The 20,289-nt window shown below is 42.1% G+C and overlaps 2 protein-coding genes across 2 annotated transcripts; both read right to left on the bottom strand.

The window, feature by feature from the left end:
• Positions 1–447: 447 nt before the first annotated feature.
• On the bottom strand, positions 448–4,077 carry LOC143306591 (uncharacterized). The gene has a single exon (XM_076693058.1). It carries the CDS (start codon positions 4,075–4,077, stop codon positions 448–450), a length of 3,630 nt encoding a protein of 1,209 aa, XP_076549173.1.
• A 321-nt stretch (positions 4,078–4,398) lies between these two features.
• On the bottom strand, positions 4,399–5,811 carry LOC117610817 (uncharacterized). The gene has a single exon (XM_034338647.2). The coding sequence runs from the start codon at positions 5,809–5,811 to the stop codon at positions 4,399–4,401; it is 1,413 nt and encodes a 470-aa protein (XP_034194538.2).
• Positions 5,812–20,289: the final 14,478 nt, after the last annotated feature.

Raw genomic sequence — 20,289 nt, 5'->3', positions numbered from 1 at the left:
AGGTCGCTGAAAATACGAAATTACTGCAAATAAATCAAAGGATTTACTCAACTGACCCCGCAGGCTTGCATACCATAAACGTGCCAGCGGTCTGCACCCCAGATGCCCCTCCGAGGACAAACCCGCCAGCCACTCGACGGACGGCTATTGTTAGATAGTATTCAAGCAATAAAAAATACAGAAAAATATAAATTTCGGAAACAGGGTCCCATGTACTCGTCACGGAACATCCTCCCCCCGTTGATTGGATACCGATCAAGATATACGTGATAATATGAGCCTGTTTGCTACTTAAGCTACAAAATACTAAATGACTTATTAATTAATTCTATGAAGTTTAAATGCTAATGATTATATAACCTAATAATATATATATTCACGTATGCAATTGATTAATATATGTTTAAATGTAAAGAATATCAAAATATATAATAAAGTCCGATGAATTCAATCATCGATTGGATTGACATTCGCTGTCGATGCTGGCTCTTCCGGCTCGTTGCTTCTTTCTTCGACCTGATAAGGCAAGGGTACCAGACGCTTCACGCTCCGATCTAGCTCACTCGCAGCCGTTTTAATTGTCACGGTGCGAATGATGCCGTCGGAACCCGGGTACGTTCTGAGCACCCTACCCAAGGCCCATTGCATGGGAGGTACATTGTCTTCCCTAAGAAGGACTAACGTGCCCTCTTTGATGGGATGTTCTCCTTTGCTCCATTTGGTACGTCTTGTGAGCTCATTTAAATACTCGCGATGCCAACGAGTCCAAAAGTGCTGCTTGATCCTCTGAATGAACTGCCAGCTCGAAAGACGATTTGGAGGCGTGTCTAAGTAGTCTCGCTCACGTAGACTCGTAAGCGAATCGCCAATCAGGAAATGACCGGGTGTTAACACTAGGAGGTCATTAGGGTCTGAAGACATGGGTGTTAATGGTCGGGAATTTAAAATTGACTCAATTTCAATAATCAAGGTATTAAAATCCTCGAAAGTGAATAGCTCAGTACCCGCGACGCGAAGGAGATGGTTTTTGAAGGACTTTACAGCTGCTTCCCATAAACCCCCAAAATGTGGTGCGCGTGGTGGTATGAAGCTCCACTCTATTGACCGTTGTGCGAGAAAGTTTTGTACCTTTGTATTATGTTCGTCCGATCTGATGAGTCGTTGAATTTCCTGTATTTCGTTATTTGCTCCAACGAAATTGGTTCCGTTATCTGAATGTATTTTAACGCAATACCCGCGTCGAGCAATGAATCTTCTGAGCGCTGCGATGAATGCTTCGCTGGTAAGATCACTCACCAACTCTAAATGAACTGCCTTAACTGCGAGGCAGACGAAGACCGCTACGTAAACCTTTATTCGCGTGCGATTACGATGACGGCGTTCCTTGATGTAAAAAGGGCCACAGTAATCTACCCCTACGTTAGTAAATGGCCGAGCTTCCGTTACCCTTGCTTCTGGCAATTCACCCATAATGTAATTGGTGGCCGGTGGTCGGGCCCGGAGACAACGGGTACAGGTGCGTAACGCCTTCCATACCTGGTTGCGACCGTCAATAGGCCAGAAACGGCGTCTAACGGCATATAATGTACCTTGAACCCCAGCATGCAGTTGAGCTCGGTGCTCGGCTTCAATGATGAGACCTGTGACACGTGCCTTTGGCAAAATTATAGGGTGACGTTGTGTAAAAGGCATTGAAGAATGCTTTAGCCGACCGCCAACTCGGACAATCCCGTCTTTATCTACGAATGGGGACAATCTTTGTAATTTTCCCGCGATTTCAGGGTTGGAACTTGACGATAAGCATCGCAATTCTTTGGAGAAATGTATCCGTTGCAGGAGTTTAATAATGACGTCACGAGCGTGCCTCAATTCTACCGGCGTTAGGGGACCCTTAATCATGTTGTCCCCTTTCCACCGAAGGCACCATGCGACTATCCTTTGCATTTTCTCCCACGAAGAGTAATCGTCAAGGATGTTAGTATCCAGAGGACTGACCTTTAAACAGGTTGCAGTCCTCTGCTCCGGAATGAAGTTGCACGGTACCAGATCTCTCGTTGGCCACGTGACTTCCTCATGCTTGAGCCATTCTGGCCCGTGATGCCAGATGGAAGGCTGCAAAAATTCTTCAGGATGTTGCCCGCGCGAGATAAGGTCTGCCGGGTTGTCTGTTGTCGGAACGTGACGCCAATCTCCTATATTGGTTCGCGCTTGAATTTCCGAAATCCGGTTGGCGACAAATGTTTTTAATGTATGCGGTGACGTTTGTAACCAATGAAGAACGACTGTTGAATCGGTCCAGAAAATGGTACGGTTGAGCTTTACATGTAGGGCTTTTTTAACGGTATTGTATAATGTCGTTAGGAGCAAGGCTCCGCAGAGTTCTAGTCGTGGAATACTCTGTGTTTTCAATGGTGCCACTTTAGATTTGGCTAATAAAAGTTCTACGGTCGTATTGTCATGCATATCCGATGAGCGAATGTAGATGCAGGCTCCATAAGCTTTTTCACTAGCGTCGCAGAAACCGTGTAATTCGATCCTGCTCGGTGTGTCGATCACGGTTCTCCTCCGGAAAACGGTGCTATTTAAGAGAGGAAGCTGCCTATGAAACTGTTTCCATTCTGTGTGGATGTCCATTGGTAAGGATTCATCCCAATCCACTTTGATGGTCCAAATTCTTTGGAGCAGCATCTTTGCAACAATAATGACCGGTCCGATAAGACCCAGTGGGTCGTAAATTTTGGCGATTTCTGACGTAATAAATCGCTTAGTAACGTATGAATTTGCGATCTGTGTTTTGACTTCATATGATATGGAGTCATTTGCAGAATCCCAAATTATTCCTAAAGTCTTCAGCGTTGATGATTCCCCGATACGAATCTTCCTGTTTATAGACTCTTCTGGGAGGTTTCGCAAAAGATCTTCATGGTTGGATGCCCACTGACGAATGTTGAGGGAAGCTAATTTTAGTAATTGCGTCAGATCTTCCCGCAATGACGCTGCCTCTTGCAATGTAGATGCCCCAGTCAACAGGTCGTCCACGTAAAAGTCGCGACGCAATATCTGGGCGGCACGAGGAAACCGATGACATTCATCCTGGGCCAATTGCGTAAGGCAGCGGATTGCCAGGTAGGGTGCCGCGGAAAGTCCGAAAGTGACCGTCCTTAGCTCGTACGTCTGAATTTCACGGCTCGCATCACGCCACAGGACGCGTTGATATTTTTGATCCTCGTCACGTACGAGAAATTGCCTATACATTTTCTCGATGTCACCGGTTATCACGTAACGGTGAACGCGAAATCGTAGAAGAATGTACAACAAGTCTTCCTGTATTCGTGGTCCTATATGCAGCGCGTCATTCAATGAGATGCCCGAGCTAGTAGCCGCGGAACCGTCGAACACCACGCGGAGTTTCGTGGTCTCGCTTGTGATCTTCGTGACTCCATGATGAGGCAGGTAATATCCATCGGATGGGCACTGAATGTTCGTGACCTTGGTCATGTGTCCAAGGTCAAGGTACTCCTGAATGACCGCGTGATATTCCCCCCTCAACGTGGCGTCTCGTTGCAGCTTTCGCTCGAGAGATTCCAAGCGTTTCAATGCTCTTGCTCTGGATTCTCCCAGCAACAACAACTTGTCATTAAAAGGCAATGCGACTACGTACCGTCCGTCGGAATTCCTCTTGACGTGTTGCTGAAAATGTTTCTCGCAGAATTTATCCGATTCTGAGAGAAGTTGTAGTTGAGGACCTTCTTCTATTTCCCAGAAGCGTGCGAGGTCGTGTTGTAGCGCGGTAGTCGCGTTGCAAGAAACAATTCGTGATTTTATTGGTTTTGGTGGACTCCCCCCTATGACCCATCCGAGTCTCGTCTTCTGTAGATATAAGTCGGGTCCATCAGGAGGAGAGAGATTGATCTGTCCGACGCTTACGAGCGACAATGCAGTTCCAGAGCCGAGTAACAGATCGATCGGTGCTGGACGGTGAAATTCTGGATCTGCTAAGTTGAGATTCTTCGGAATTTTAATATTCGAGCGGTCAATCTGTTGATCCGGAATCAATGACGCGATCTTTGGTATCATTAAGAACGTTAATGTGCGCTGATATTCATTAGTTTTAGAACGAATCGTAGCCGTGACTGTATGTTTCGCGACCGTAGTCAATGTATTGAGAGCCCCCACAGGAATATGACATGGTTTCCTCGAGATATCGAGCCTTTTCACGAGGTCTTCCGTTATGAAATTGTTCGTTGCACCTGTATCGATCAAGGTCCTACAGTTTACGGGTCGTTGATCCTTGTCGATTACATAGACTTGAGCGGTAACAAGAAGCTCATTGTCTATTGTGTTGACAACGAAAACATTTATACGACTCGTATCTTTGGGGGTCTCAGGTAGTTCTGGTCATTCGCCAGTGTCTACCTGCGTGTCTGCAGGTGTGCCTGCCGATGCGCCTGCCGATGTGCCTGCCGATGTGCTGAGCTTTGTCGGCGGGGTGGTTGTCGGGCGGTTGACAACCTGCGTCGGTAAATGCAGTAGCGTATGATGGTGCTTTTTGCATATGCGACACGAACCCTTTTTACAGAGTTCTAGATTGTGCTCGGCTCTTAAACAGTTTGAGCACAGCGAGGCCTTCCTGACAGCCGACAATCGTGCACCGACTGATAACGCGTGGAATTTTTCGCAGCGCCAAATACCGTGTTCATCCTGACAAATCGGGCATCGTGGATAATTCGCGGATGTCCCGCTTGGTTTTACCGTCTCACGGGAATTCTGTGTCTCATTCGCGCGAGTCGTGGTCACGAAAGCGTGGCTTCGCGAAGATTGTTTAACAATCGATTTTCCTGGTGGACCGCGGTTGTGTTGTCCGTCTGTTTGCGCTGGCTTTTGATGAGTCATGATTATGCAGTTTGCGCGTTTATCTAAAAATTCGAGCAAACTCGCAAAGGTCGGCATTTGCTTATCCTTTAAAGATAATTCCCACTGATACACGGTTTCAGTGCTTAACTTTGTGAGAATGATCGCTATAAGAATGCTATCCCAAGAAGACGTGTCGACCTCTAAATTTTTTAACGACCGCAAATTTTGGCGAACGGTATCGACGAGATCACCTAATGCCTCTGGCGAATCCCGCGTTATTTTCGGCAATCCGATTATCGCGTTACAATGCTTTAATAAGATTCTGCGTTTACAATCGAATTTCTCTTTTAATAATTCAATCGCATCTGCATAGTTAGAATCCGTTGTGCTTAACGATTGGATACACGCGGCGGCCTTCCCAGTGAGTGTTGATCGTAAATATTGTAATTTTTGAACAAGTGATAAATCTGCATTTTGATCAATCATTGAAGACAAACTCTCAAAATACGATGCCCAATTCTCGATTTTCCCATCAAACGTTGGCAATCGCATCTCTGGTAATTTAATTGCCATCGGGGCCGTTACGGAGGGCGCGGAAGAGTCTGTGGTGATGCGTCGAGGGGGCATCCTAGGACGGTCTCCCTCGATGAGTGCATTCGCACTTGCGACCACCGCAATGTAATCTCCATGGATTTGGTAACGCCGCGGTACTTCGCTTTCGTCAGCCTCTTCCAGTTCCAGCTGAATAGCGTCGAAACGATCCCAGATTTCGTATAAATTCGTTAAATGTGCCCGTAAAAGTCCTAAATCGCGTTGCTCGGACTTTTTCGCGGTATCGAGGAGCTTTGAGAATGCGGTAATGTGCCCAACAATATTGCCGCGTTTACGTCGCAGGGTACTGAGATTAATGCCTTGCGAAGTGGATTGACTCGTGGATTGGTCTAACGCTTTAGGCATCGTGATAAGGAATAGTATGTAACAGGGACTTGGCGAAAACTAACGAGCCTACCTTTACGATGCGAGGTCGTTGCAGATTTCCACGGTGTCCTGTCCTCTGGATGCTGCTTGGATGTGGATGCTGCGCTCACGTTGAAGATCGTCCGAACTCCCTGGATGCGTGGGTGATCTGGCGATTGCTGCGTCACCCTCAAGCTGCACCCTTGTCCAACGTTGAATTAATATCCTTGGAGTGATCCTTTATTAAATGTCAGGATCTTATGTGTCAACCGGAACTCTACTGCGTGAGTTATTCGATTGCGTACTGTGAAAATTCACTTCCAAAGTTGCGAACAGTGCAGGCTGTGCACGTTTATTCATTCACAATAAGATTTGTTAATGTTTTGTATCAGGATAGCCTGAAGTAACACTGAGCTTGAGTATGTAAAATTCACATGTCACCAACATCCGGCTCGAAGGACCATAAAAAATGTTTTCACGTGCAGTGCGCGACAAGCTACGACCATAGGATGCGTTGAGAGCCGGGTCAACAGAGGTCGTAAGTCTCTGTTCGATGTTACACCGATAACTTCATTCACGCACGAACCTACGACCCTTTAAGGTGATAGGAGTAGTTGAGGGTGTGTCTTGATTTGACGTAATAAATGTAGTCAAGATAAAACTGATAATTTAATTATATAAACATGAAACGGATTATTGTTTAAATGGTTGAACAGTTAAATGGTTTTAATATTTGGAAGCTCAGAATTTGCGCGGGAAGATAACGTTTCCCTTGAGGAATGAGACGTTTTCCTCATGAAATCCAAAAACAGACTGATGAGACCGACTCCTTCAAGAACCTCTTGACTTTTCCAAATCGTGGGAGTCGGCCTCATCCCCTGATTGGTGACTATTTTCACCAATGACATGGTGGCCTTACTGACCCCAACCACCCCGAGCGTCCGAAACGCGGTCCGCGCGGAGTAAGGGTGTCAGTGGAGGTGGTAGGCGAAATCGCGCGCAACTCCGTCCGCGGAGTGGAACCCCCGCTGGGCCTGGGTCCCGGAAACTGACACAGATGTTGGCCATCAGGTTCAGTCACAAGGCCCCTCGGAGATTCACGTCTATGGTACCTGCAAGGTCGCTGAAAATACGAAATTACTGCAAATAAATCAAAGGATTTACTCAACTGACCCCGCAGGCTTGCATACCATAAACGTGCCAGCGGTCTGCACCCCAGATGCCCCTCCGAGGACAAACCCGCCAGCCACTCGACGGACGGCTATTGTTAGATAGTATTCAAGCAATAAAAAATACAGAAAAATATAAATTTCGGAAACAGGGTCCCATGTACTCGTCACGGAACAAATATCTCGAAATATGTCCGTCAGGCCCGTTCCCTTGAGATAAATCTGCAAATATCTCGGTAAGGAAGCGAGCTATGGCAAAATGTTAAGAGACCTTATTTGTAGAGAATTAAGTTTCCTACTTTTTATGTTCTATGATATTTTTTGATCAGATGCGTAGTTCTCGAGATATATCAAGATATTTAAAAGTTCCGAAACCGCACCAACATAATAGAGATACAGAAACACCGTGGCCCCTTTCTTTGAGATAACTCTGCACTAGTGCGAGCTGCAAATGCCACTTCCAGCTTAGCTGTGCAGAGGAAGAACAACAAGAAGAAGAAATATCTCGAAATATGTCCGTCCGGCCCCTTCCCTTGAGATATATCTGCAAATATCTCGGAAACGAAGCGAGGTATGGCAAAATGTTAAGAGACCTTTTTTGTAGAGAATTATGTTTCCTACAATTTATGTTCTATGATGTTTTTTGATCAGAAGCGTAGTTTTCGAGATATATCGAGATATTTAAAAGTTCCGAAGCCGCACCAACATAATAGAGATACAGAAACACCGTGGCCCCTTTCTTTGAGATAACTCTGCACTATTGCGAGCTGTAAATGCCACTTCCAGCTTAGCTGTGCAGAAGAAGAACAACAAGAAGAAGAAATATCTCGAAATATGTCCGTCAGGCCCCTTCCCTTGAGATATATCTGCAAATATCTCGGAAACGAAGCGAGCTATGGCAAAATGTTAAGAGACCTTTTTTGTAGAGAATTATGTTTCCTACAATTTATGTTCTATGATATTTTTTGATCAGAAGCGTAGTTTTCGAGATATATCGAGATATTTAAAAGTTCCAAAACCGCACCAACATAATAGAGATACAGAAACACCGTGGCCCCTTTCTTTGAGATAACTCTGCACTAGTGCGAGCCGCAAATGCCACTTCCAGCTTAGCTGTGCAGAAGAAGAACAACAAGAAGAAGAAATATCTCGAAATATGTCCGTCAGGCCCCTTCCCTTGAGATATATCTGCAAATATCTCGGAAACGAAGCGAGGTATGGCAAAATGTTAAGAGACCTTTTTTGTAGAGAATTATGTTTCCTACAATTTATGTTCTATGATATTTTTTGATCAGAAGCGTAGTTTTCGAGATATATCGAGATATTTAAAAGTTCCGAAGCCGCACCAACATAATAGGGATACAGAAATACCGTGGCCCCTTTCTTTGAGATAACTCTGCACTAGTGCGAGCCGCAAATGCCACTTCCAGCTTAGCTGTGCAGAAGAAGAACAACAAGAAGAAGAAATATCTCGAAATATGTCCGTCAGGCCCCTTCCCTTGAGATAAATTTGCAAATGTCTCGGAAACGAGGCGAGCTATGGCAAAATGTTAAGAGACCTTTTTTGTAGAGAATTAAGTTTCCTACTTCTTATCTTCTATGATATTTTTTGATCAGATGCGTAGTTCTCGAGATATATCAAGATATTTAAAAGTTCCGAAGCCGCACCAACATAATAGAGATACAGAAACACCGTGGCCCCTTTCTTTGAGATAACTCTGCACTATTGCGAGCTGTAAATGCCACTTCCAGCTTAGCTGTGCAGAAGAAGAACAACAAGAAGAAGAAATATCTCGAAATATGTCCGTCAGGCCCCTTCCCTTGAGATAAATCTGCAAATATCTCGGAAACGAAGCGAGCTATGGCAAAATGTTAAGAGACGTTTTTTGTAGAGAATTATGTTTTCTACAATTTAAGTTCTATGATATTTTTTGATCAGAAGCGTAGTTTTCGAGATATATCGAGATATTTAAAAGTTCCGAAGCCGCACCAACATAATAGAGATACAGAAACACCGTGGCCCGTTTCTTTGAGATAACTGTGCACTATTGCGAGCTGTAAATGCCACTTCCAGCTTAGCTGTGCAGAAGAAGAACAAGAAGAAGAAATATCTCGAAATATGTCCGTCAGGCCCCTTCCCTTGAGATATATCTGCAAATATCTCGGAAACGAAGCGAGCTATGGCAAAATGTTAGGAGACCTTTTTTGTAGAGAATTATGTTTCCTACAATTTATGTTCTATGATATTTTTTGATCAGAAGCGTAGTTTTCGAGATATATCGAGATATTTAAAAGTTCCAAAGCCGCACCAACATAATAGAGATACAGAAACACCGTGGCCCCTTTCTTTGAGATAACTCTGCACTAGTGCGAGCCGCAAATGCCACTTCCAGCTTAGCTGTGCAGAAGAAGAACAACAAGAAGAAGAAATATCTCGAAATATGTCCGTCAGGCCCCTTCCCTTGAGATATATCTGCAAATATCTCGGAAACGAAGCGAGGTATGGCAAAATGTTAAGAGACCTTTTTTGTAGAGAATTATGTTTCCTACAATTTATGTTCTATGATATTTTTTGATCAGAAGCGTAGTTTTCGAGATATATCGAGATATTTAAAAGTTCCAAAGCCGCACCAACATAATAGAGATACAGAAACACCGTGGCCCCTTTCTTTGAGATAACTCTGCACTAGTGCGAGCCGCAAATGCCACTTCCAGCTTAGCTGTGCAGAAGAAGAACAACAAGAAGAAGAAATATCTCGAAATATGTCCGTCAGGCCCCTTCCCTTGAGATATATCTGCAAATATCTCGGAAACGAAGCGAGGTATGGCAAAATGTTAAGAAACCTTTTTTGTAGAGAATTATGTTTCCTACAATTTATGTTCTATGATATTTTTTGATCAGAAGCGTAGTTTTCGAGATATATCGAGATATTTAAAAGTTCCGAAGCCGCACCAACATAATAGGGATACAGAAATACCGTGGCCCCTTTCTTTGAGATAACTCTGCACTAGTGCGAGCCGCAAATGCCACTTCCAGCTTAGCTGTGCAGAAGAAGAACAACAAGAAGAAGAAATATCTCGAAATATGTCCGTCAGGCCCCTTCCCTTGAGATAAATCTGCAAATATCTCGGAAACGAAGCGAGCTATGGCAAAATGTTAAGAGACCTTTTTTGTAGAGAATTAAGTTTCCTACTTCTTATCTTCTATGATATTTTTTGATCAGATGCGTCGTTCTCGAGATATATCAAGATATTTAAAAGTTCCGAAGCCGCACCAACATAATAGAGATACAGAAACACCGTGGCCCCTTTCTTTGAGATAGCTCTGCACTATTGCGAGCTGTAAATGCCACTTCCAGCTTAGCTGTGCAGAAGAAGAACAACAAGAAGAAGAAATATCTCGAAATATGTCCGTCAGGCCCCTTCCCTTGAGATATATCTGCAAATATCTCGGAAACGAAGCGAGCTATGGCAAAATGTTAAGAGACCTTTTTTGTAGAGAATTATGTTTCCTACAATTTATATTGTATGATATTTTTGGATCAGAAGCGTAGTTTTAGAGATACATGGAGATATTTAAAAGTTCCGAAGCCGCACCAACATAATAGAGATTCAGAAACACCGTGGCCCCTTTCTTTGAGATAACTCTGCACTAGTGCGAGCCGCAAATGCCACTTCCAGTTTAGCTGTGCAGAAGAAGAACAACAAGAAGAAGAAATATCTCGAAATATGTCCGTCAGGCCCCTTCCCTTGAGATATATCTGCAAATATCTCGGAAACGAAGCGAGCTATGGCAAAATGTTAAGAGACCTTTTTTGTAGAGAATTCTGTTTCCTACAATTTATGCTCTATGATATTTTTTGATCAGAAGCGTAGTTTTCGAGATATATCGAGATATTTAAAAGTTCCGAAGCCGCACCAACATAATAGAGATACAGAAACACCGTGGCCCCTTTCTTTGAGATAACTCTGCACTAGTGCGAGCCGCAAATGCCACTTCCAGCTTAGCTGTGCAGAAGAAGAACAACAAGAAGAAGAAATATCTCGAAATATGTCCGTCAGGCCCCTTCCCTTGAGATAAATCTGCAAATATCTCGGAAACGAAGCGAGCTATGGCAAAATGTTAAGAGACCTTTTTTGTAGAGAATTAAGTTTCCTACTTTTTATGTTCTATGATATTTTTTGAGCAGAAGCGTAGTTTTCGATATATATCGAGATATTTAAAAGTTCCGAAGCCGCACCAACATAATAGAGATACAGAAACACCGTGGCCCCTTTCTTTGAGATAGCTCTGCACTATTGCGAGCTGTAAATGCCACTTCCAGCTTAGCTGTGCAGAAGAAGAACAACAAGAAGAAGAAATATCTCGAAATATGTCCGTCAGGCCCCTTCCCTTGAGATATATCTGCAAATATCTCGGAAACGAAGCGAGCTATGGCAAAATGTTAAGAGACCTTTTTTGTAGAGAATTATGTTTCCTACAATTTATATTGTATGATATTTTTGGATCAGAAGCGTAGTTTTAGAGATACATCGAGATATTTGAAAGTTCCGAAGCCGCACCAACATAATAGAGATACAGAAACACCGTGGCCCCTTTCTTTGAGATAACTCTGCACTAGTGCGAGCCGCAAATGCCACTTCCAGTTTAGCTGTGCAGAAGAAGAACAACAAGAAGAAGAAATATCTCGAAATATGTCCGTCAGGCCCCTTCCCTTGAGATATATCTGCAAATATCTCGGAAACGAAGCGAGCTATGGCAAAATGTTAAGAGACCTTTTTTGTAGAGAATTCTGTTTCCTACAATTTATGGTCTATGATATTTTTTGAGCAGAAGCGTAGTTTTCGAGATATATCGAGATATTTAAAAGTTCCGAAGCCGCACCAACATAATAGAGATACAGAAACACCGTGGCCCCTTTCTTTGAGATAACTCTGCACTAGTGCGAGCCGCAAATGCCACTTCCAGCTTAGCTGTGCAGAAGAAGAACAACAAGAAGAAGAAATATCTCGAAATATGTCCGTCAGGCCCCTTCCCTTGAGATATATCTGCAAATATCTCGGAAACGAAGCGAGGTATGGCAAAATGTTAAGAGACCTTTTTTGTAGAGAATTATGTTTCCTACAATTTATGTTCTATGATATTTTTTGATCAGAAGCGTAGTTTTCGAGATATATCGAGATATTTAAAAGTTCCGAAGCCGCACCAACATAATAGGGATACAGAAATACCGTGGCCCCTTTCTTTGAGATAACTCTGCACTAGTGCGAGCCGCAAATGCCACTTCCAGCTTAGCTGTGCAGAAGAAGAACAACAAGAAGAAGAAATATCTCGAAATATGTCCGTCAGGCCCCTTCCCTTGAGATAAATCTGCAAATATCTCGGAAACGAAGCGAGCTATGGCAAAATGTTAAGAGACCTTTTTTGTAGAGAATTAAGTTTCCTACTTCTTATCTTCTATGATATTTTTTGATCAGATGCGTCGTTCTCGAGATATATCAAGATATTTAAAAGTTCCGAAGCCGCACCAACATAATAGAGATACAGAAACACCGTGGCCCCTTTCTTTGAGATAGCTCTGCACTATAGCGAGCTGTAAATGCCACTTCCAGCTTAGCTGTGCAGAAGAAGAACAACAAGAAGAAGAAATATCTCGAAATATGTCCGTCAGGCCCCTTCCCTTGAGATATATCTGCAAATATCTCGGAAACGAAGCGAGCTATGGCAAAATGTTAAGAGACCTTTTTTGTAGAGAATTATGTTTCCTACAATTTATATTGTATGATATTTTTGGATCAGAAGCGTAGTTTTAGAGATACATGGAGATATTTAAAAGTTCCGAAGCCGCACCAACATAATAGAGATACAGAAACACCGTGGCCCCTTTCTTTGAAATAACTCTGCACTAGTGCGAGCCGCAAATGCCACTTCCAGTTTAGCTGTGCAGAAGAAGAACAACAAGAAGAAGAAATATCTCGAAATATGTCCGTCAGGCCCCTTCCCTTGAGATATATCTGCAAATATCTCGGAAACGAAGCGAGCTATGGCAAAATGTTAAGAGACCTTTTTTGTAGGGAATTCTGTTTCCTACAATTTATGCTCTATGATATTTTTTGATCAGAAGCGTAGTTTTCGAGATATATCGAGATATTTAAAAGTTCCGAAGCCGCACCAACATAATAGAGATACAGAAACACCGTGGCCCCTTTCTTTGAGATAACTCTGCACTAGTGCGAGCCGCAAATGCCACTTCCAGCTTAGCTGTGCAGAAGAAGAACAACAAGAAGAAGAAATATCTCGAAATATGTCCGTCAGGCCCCTTCCCTTGAGATAAATCTGCAAATATCTCGGAAACGAAGCGAGCTATGGCAAAATGTTAAGAGACCTTTTTTGTAGAGAATTAAGTTTCCTACTTTTTATGTTCTATGATATTTTTTGAGCAGAAGCGTAGTTTTCGATATATATCGAGATATTTAAAAGTTCCGAAGCCGCACCAACATAATAGAGATACAGAAACACCGTGGCCCCTTTCTTTGAGATAACTCTGCACTAGTGCGAGCCGCAAATGCCACTTCCAGCTTAGCTGTGCAGAAGAAGAACAACAAGAAGAAGAAATATCTCGAAATATGTCCGTCAGGCCCCTTCCCTTGAGATAAATCTGCAAATATCTCGGAAACGAAGCGAGCTATGGCAAAATGTTAAGAGACCTTTTTTGTAGAGAATTCTGTTTCCTACTTTTTATGTTCTATGATATTTTTGGATCAGATGCGTAGTTCTCGAGATATATCAAGATATTTAAAAGTTTCGAAGCCGCGCCAACATAATAGAGATACAGAAACACCTTGGCCCCTTTCTTTGAGATAACTCTGCACTATTGCGAGCTGCAAATGCCACTTCCAGCTTAGCTGTGCAGAGGAAGAACAACAAGAAGAAGAAATATCTCGAAATATGTCCGTCAGGCCAGTTCCTTTGAGCTGAATCGGCAAATATCTCGGAAACGAAGCGAGCTATGGCAAAATGTTGAGAGACGTTTTTTGTAGAGAATTATGTTTCCTACAATTTATGTTCTATGATATTTTTTGATCAGAAGCGTAGTTTTCGAGATATATCGAGATATTTAAAAGTTCCGAAGCCGCACCAACATAATAGGGATACAGAAACACCGTGGCCCCTTTCTTTGAGATATCTCTGCACTAGTGCGAGCCGCAAATGCCACTTCCAGCTTAGCTGTGCAGAGGAAGAACAACAAGAAGAAGAAATATCTCGAAATATGTCCGTCAGGCCAGTTCCTTTGAGCTGAATCTGCAAATATCTCGGAAACGAAGCGAGCTATGGCAAAATGTTAAGAGACGTTTTTTGTAGAGAATTATCTTTCCTACAATTTATGTTCTATGATATTTTTTGGTCAGAAGCGTAGTTTTCGAGATATATCGAGATATTTAAAAGTTCAGAAGCCGCACCAACATAATAGGGATACAGAAACACCGTGGCCCCTTTCTTTGAGATAACTCTGCACTATTGCGAGCTGCAAATGCCACTTCCAGCTTAGCTGTGCAGAAGAAGAACAACAAGAAGAAGAAATATCTCGAAATATGTCCGTCAGGCCCCTTCCCTTGAGATAAATCTGCAAATATCTCGGAAACGAAGCGAGCTATGGCAAAATGTTGAGAGACCTTTTTTGTAGAGAATTATGTTTCCTACAATTTATGTTCTATGATATTTTTTGATCAGAAGCGTAGTTTTGGAGATACATCGAGATATTTAAAAGTTCCGAAGCCGCACCAACATAATAGAGATACAGAAACACCGTGGCCCCTTTCTTTGAGATAACTCTGCACTAGTGCGAGCCGCAAATGCCACTTCCAGCTTAGCTGTGCAGAAGAAGAACAACAAGAAGAAGAAATATCTCGAAATATGTCCGTCAGGCCAGTTCCTTTGAGCTGAATCTGCAAATATCTCGGAAACGAAGCGAGCTATGGCAAAATGTTAAGAGACGTTTTTTGTAGAGAATTATGTTTCCTACAATTTATGTTCTATGATATTTTTTGATCAGAAGCGTAGTTCTCCAGATATATCAAGATATTTAAAAGTTCCGAAGCCGCACCAACATAATAGAGATACAGAAACACCGTGGCCCCTTTCTTTGAGATAACTCTGCACTAGTGCGAGCCGCAAATGCCACTTCCAGCTTAGCTGTGCAGAAGAAGAACAACAAGAAGAAGAAATATCTCGAAATATGTCCGTCAGGCCCCTTCCCTTGAGATAAATCTGCAAATATCTCGGAAACGAAGAGAGCTATGGCAAAATGTTAAGAGACCTTTTTTGTAGGGAATTAAGTTTCCTACTTTTTATGTTCTATGATATTTTTTGATCAGATGCGTAGTTCTCGAGATATATCAAGATATTTAAAAGTTCCGAAGCCGCACCAACATAATAGAGATACAGAAACACCGTGGCCCCTTTCTTTGAGATAACTCTGCACTATTGCGAGCTGTAAATGCCACTTCCAGCTTAGCTGTGCAGAAGAAGAACAACAAGAAGAAGAAATATCTCGAAATATGTCCGTCAGGCCCCTTCCCTTGAGATATATCTGCAAATATCTCGGAAACGAAGCGAGCTACGGCAAAATGTTGAGAGACCTTTTTTGTAGAGAATTATGTTTCCTACAATTTATGTTCTATGATATTTTTTGATCAGAAGCGTAGTTTTCGAGATATATCGAGATATTTAACAGTTCCGAAGCCGCACCAACATAATAGAGATACAGAAACACCGTGGCCCCTTTCGTTGAGATAACTCTGCACTAGTGCGAGCCGCAAATGCCACTTCCAGCTTAGCTGTGCAGAAGAAGAACAACAAGAAGAAGAAATATCTGGAAATATGTCCGTCAGGCCAGTTCCTTTGAGCTGAATCTGCAAATATCTCGGAAACGAAGCGAGCTATGGCAAAATGTTAAGAGACGTTTTTTGTAGAGAATTATGTTTCCTACAATTTACGTTCTATGATATTTTTTGATCAGAAGCGTAGTTCTCGAGATATATCAAGATATTTAAAAGTTCCGAAGCCGCACCAACATAATAGAGATACAGAAACACCGTGGCCCCTTTCTTTGAGATAACTCTGCACTATTGCGAGCTGTAAATGCCACTTCCAGCTTAGCTGTGCAGAAGAAGAACAACAAGAAGAAGAAATATCTCGAAATATGTCCGTCAGGCCCCTTCCCTTGAGATATATCTGCAAATATCTCGGAAACGAAGCGAGCTATGGCAAAATGTTGAGAGACCTTTTTTGTAGAGAATTATGTTTCCTACAATTTATGTTCTATGATATTTTTTGATCAGATGTGTAGTTCTCGAGATATATCAAGATATTTAAAAGTTCCGAAGCCGCACCAACATAATAGAGATACAGAAACACCGTGGCCCCTTTCTTTGAGATAACTCTGCACTATTGCGAGCTGTAAATGCCACTTCCAGCTTAGCTGTGCAGAAGAAGAACAACAAGAAGAAGAAATATCTCGAAATATGTCCGTCAGGCCCCTTCCCTTGAGATATATCTGCAAATATTTCGGAAACGAAGCGAGCTATGGCAAAATGTTGAGAGACCTTTTTTGTAGAGAATTATGTTTCCTACAATTTATGTTCTATGATATTTTTTGATCAGAAGCGTAGTTTTCGAGATATATCGAGATATTTAAAAGTTCCGAAGCCGCACCAACATAATAGAGATACAGAAACACCGTGGCCCCTTTCGTTGAGATAACTCTGCACTAGTGCGAGCCGCAAATGCCACTTCCAGCTTAGCTGTGCAGAAGAAGAACAACAAGAAGAAGAAATATCTCGAAATATGTCCGTCAGGCCAGTTCCTTTGAGCTGAATCTGCAAATATCTCGGAAACGAAGCGAGCTATGGCAAAATGTTAAGAGACGTTTTTTGTAGAGAATTATGTTTCCTACAATTTATGTTCTATGATATTTTTTGATCAGAAGCGTAGTTCTCGAGATATATCAAGATATTTAAAAGTTCCGAAGCCGCACCAACATAATAGAGATACAGAAACACCGTGGCCCCTTTCTTTGAGATAACTCTGCACTATTGCGAGCTGTAAATGCCACTTCCAGCTTAGCTGTGCAGAAGAAGAACAACAAGAAGAAGAAATATCTCGAAATATGTCCGTCAGGCCCCTTCCCTTGAGATATATCTGCAAATATCTCGGAAACGAAGCGAGCTATGGCAAAATGTTGAGAGACCTTTTTTGTAGAGAATTATGTTTCCTACAATTTATGTTCTATGATATTTTTTGATCAGAAGCGTAGTTTTCGAGATATATCGAGATATTTAAAAGTTCCGAAGCCGCACCAACATAATAGAGATACAGAAACACCGTGGCCCCTTTCGTTGAGATAACTCTGCACTAGTGCGAGCCGCAAATGCCACTTCCAGCTTAGCTGTGCAGAAGAAGAACAACAAGAAGAAGAAATATCTCGAAATATGTCCGTCAGGCCAGTTCCTTTGAGCTGAATCTGCAAATATCTCGGAAACGAAGCGAGCTATGGCAAAATGTTAAGAGACGTTTTTTGTAGAGAATTATGTTTCCTACAATTTATGTTCTATGATATTTTTTGATCAGAAGCGTAGTTTTCGAGATATATCGAGATATTTAAAAGTTCCGAAGCCGCACCAACATAATAGAGATACAGAAACACCGTGGCCCCTTTCGTTGAGATAACTCTGCACTAGTGCGAGCCGCAAATGCCACTTCCAGCTTAGCTGTGCAGAAGAAGAACAACAAGAAGAAGAAATATCTCGAAATATGTCCGTCAGGCCCCTTCCCTTGAGATAAATCTGCACATATCTCGGAAACGAAGCGAGCTATGGCAAAATGTTAAGAGACGTTTTTTGTAGAGAATTAAGTTTCCTACTTTTTATCTTCTATGATATTTTTTGATCAGATGCGTAGTTCTCGAGATATATCAAGATATTTAAAAGTTCCGAAGCCGCACCAACATAATAGAGATACAGAAACACCGTGGCCCCTCTCTTTGAGATAACTCTGCACTATTGCGAGCTGGAAATGCCACTTCCAGTTTAGCTGTGCAGAAGAAGGACAACAAGAAGAAGAAATATCTCGAAATATGTCCGTTAGGCCCCTTCCCTTGAGATAAATCTGCAAATATCTCGGAAACGAAGCGACCTATGGCAAAATGTTAAGAGACCTTTTTTGTAGAGAATTAAGTTTCCTACTTTTTATCTTCTATGATATTTTTTTATCAGATGCGTAGTTCTCGAGATATATCAAGATATTTAAAAGTTCCGAAGCCGCACCAACATAATAGAGATACAGAAACACCGTTGCCCCTCTCTTTGAGATAACTCTGCACTATTGCGAGCTGGAAATGCCAGTTCCAGTTTAGCTGTGCAGAAGAAGGACAACAAGAAGAAGAAATATTTCGAAATATGTCCGTCAGGCCCCTTCCCTTGAGATAAATCTGCAAATATATCGGAAACGAAGCGAGCTATGGCAAAATGTTAAGAGACCTTTTTTGTAGAGAATTAAGTTTCCTACTTTTTATGTTCTATGATATTTTTTGATCAGATGCGTAGTTTTCGAGATATATCGAGATATTTAAAAGTTCCGAAGCCGCACCAACATAATAGAGATACAGAAACACCGTGGCCCCTTTCTTTGAGATAACTCTGCACTAGTGCGAGCCGCAAATGCCACTTCCAGCTTAGCTGTGCAGAAGAAGAACAACAAGAAGAAGAAATATCTCGAAATATGTCCGTCAGGCCCCTTCCCTTGAGATAAATCTGCAAATATCTCGGAAACCAAGCGAGCTATGGCAAAATGTTTAGAGACCTTTTTTGTAGAGAATTAAGTTTTCTACTTTTTATGTTCTATGATATTTTTTGATCAGATGCGTAGTTCTCGAGATATATCAAGATATTTAAAAGTTCCGAAGCCGCACCAACATAATAGAGATACAGAAACACCGTGGCCCCTTTCTTTGAGATAACTCTGCACTATTGCGAGCTGTAAATGCCACTTCCAGCTTAGCTGTGCAGAAGAAGAACAACAAGAAGAAGAAATATCTCGAAATATGTCCGTCAGGCCCCTTCCCTTGAGATATATCTGCAAATATCTCGGAAACGAAGCGAGCTATGGCAAAATGTTAACAGACCTTTTTTGTAGAGAATTATGTTTTCTACAATTTATGTTCTATGATATTTTTTGATCAGAAGCGTAGTTTTCGAGATATATCGAGATATTTAAAAGTTCCGAAGCCGCACCAACATAATAGAGATACAGAAACACCGTGGCCCCTTTCTTTGAGATAACTCTGCACTAGTGCGAGCCGCAAATGCCACTTCCAGCTTAGCTGTGCAGAAGAAGAACAACAAGAAGAAGAAATATCTCGAAATATGTCCGTCAGGCCCCTTCCCTTGAGATGAATCTGCAAATATCTCGGAAACGAAGCGAGCTATAGCAAAATGTTAAGAGACCTTTTTTGTAGAGAATTAAGTTTCCTACTTTTTATGTTCTATGATATTTTTTGATCAGATGCGTAGTTTTCGAGATATATCGAGATATTTAAAAGTTCCGAAGCCGCACCAACATAATAGGGATACAGAAACACCGTGGCCCCTTTCTTTGAGATAACTCTGCACTAGTGCGAGCCGCAAATGCCACTTCCAGCTTAGCTGTGCAGAAGAAGAACAACAAGAAGAAGAAATATCTCGAAATATTTCCGTTAGGCTCCTTCCCTTGAGATAAATCTGCAAATATCTCGGAAACGAAGCGACCTATGGCAAAATGTTCAGAGACCTTTTTTGTAGAGAATTAAGTTTCCTACTTTTTATGTTCTATGATATTTTTTGATCAGATGCGTAGTTCTCGAGATATATCAAGATATTTAAAAGTTCCGAAGCCGCACCAACATAATAGAGATACAGAAACACCGTGGCCCCTTTCTTTGAGATAACTCTGCACTAGTGCGAGCCGCAAATGCCACTTCCAGCTTAGCTGTGCAGAAGAAGAACAACAAGAAGAAGAAATATCTCGAAATATGTCCGTCAGGCCCCTTCCCTTGAGATATATCTGCAAATATCTCGGAAACGAAGCGACCTATGGCAAAATGTTCAGAGACCTTTTTTGTAGAGAATTAAGTTTCCTACTTTTTATGTTCTATGATATTTTTTGATTAGAAGCGTAGTTTTCGAGATATATCGAGATATTTAAAAGTTCCGAAGCCGCACCAACATAATAGAGATACAGAAACACCGTGGCCCCTTTCTTTGAGATAACTCT

Source organism: Osmia lignaria, unplaced genomic scaffold (genome assembly GCF_051020975.1).
Source record: "Osmia lignaria lignaria isolate PbOS001 unplaced genomic scaffold, iyOsmLign1 scaffold0013, whole genome shotgun sequence".
Lineage (NCBI taxonomy): Eukaryota > Metazoa > Arthropoda > Insecta > Hymenoptera > Megachilidae > Osmia > Osmia lignaria.
This window is presented reverse-complemented; position numbering and strand designations above follow the sequence as displayed.

Bases quoted from the DNA above. Each gene is read 5' to 3' on its own strand.
- LOC143306591 (XM_076693058.1), bottom strand. From the start codon at position 4,077: ATGATACCAAAGATCGCGTCATTGATTCCGGATCAACAGATTGACCGC.
- LOC117610817 (XM_034338647.2), bottom strand. From the start codon at position 5,811: ATGCCTAAAGCGTTAGACCAATCCACGAGTCAATCCACTTCGCAAGGC.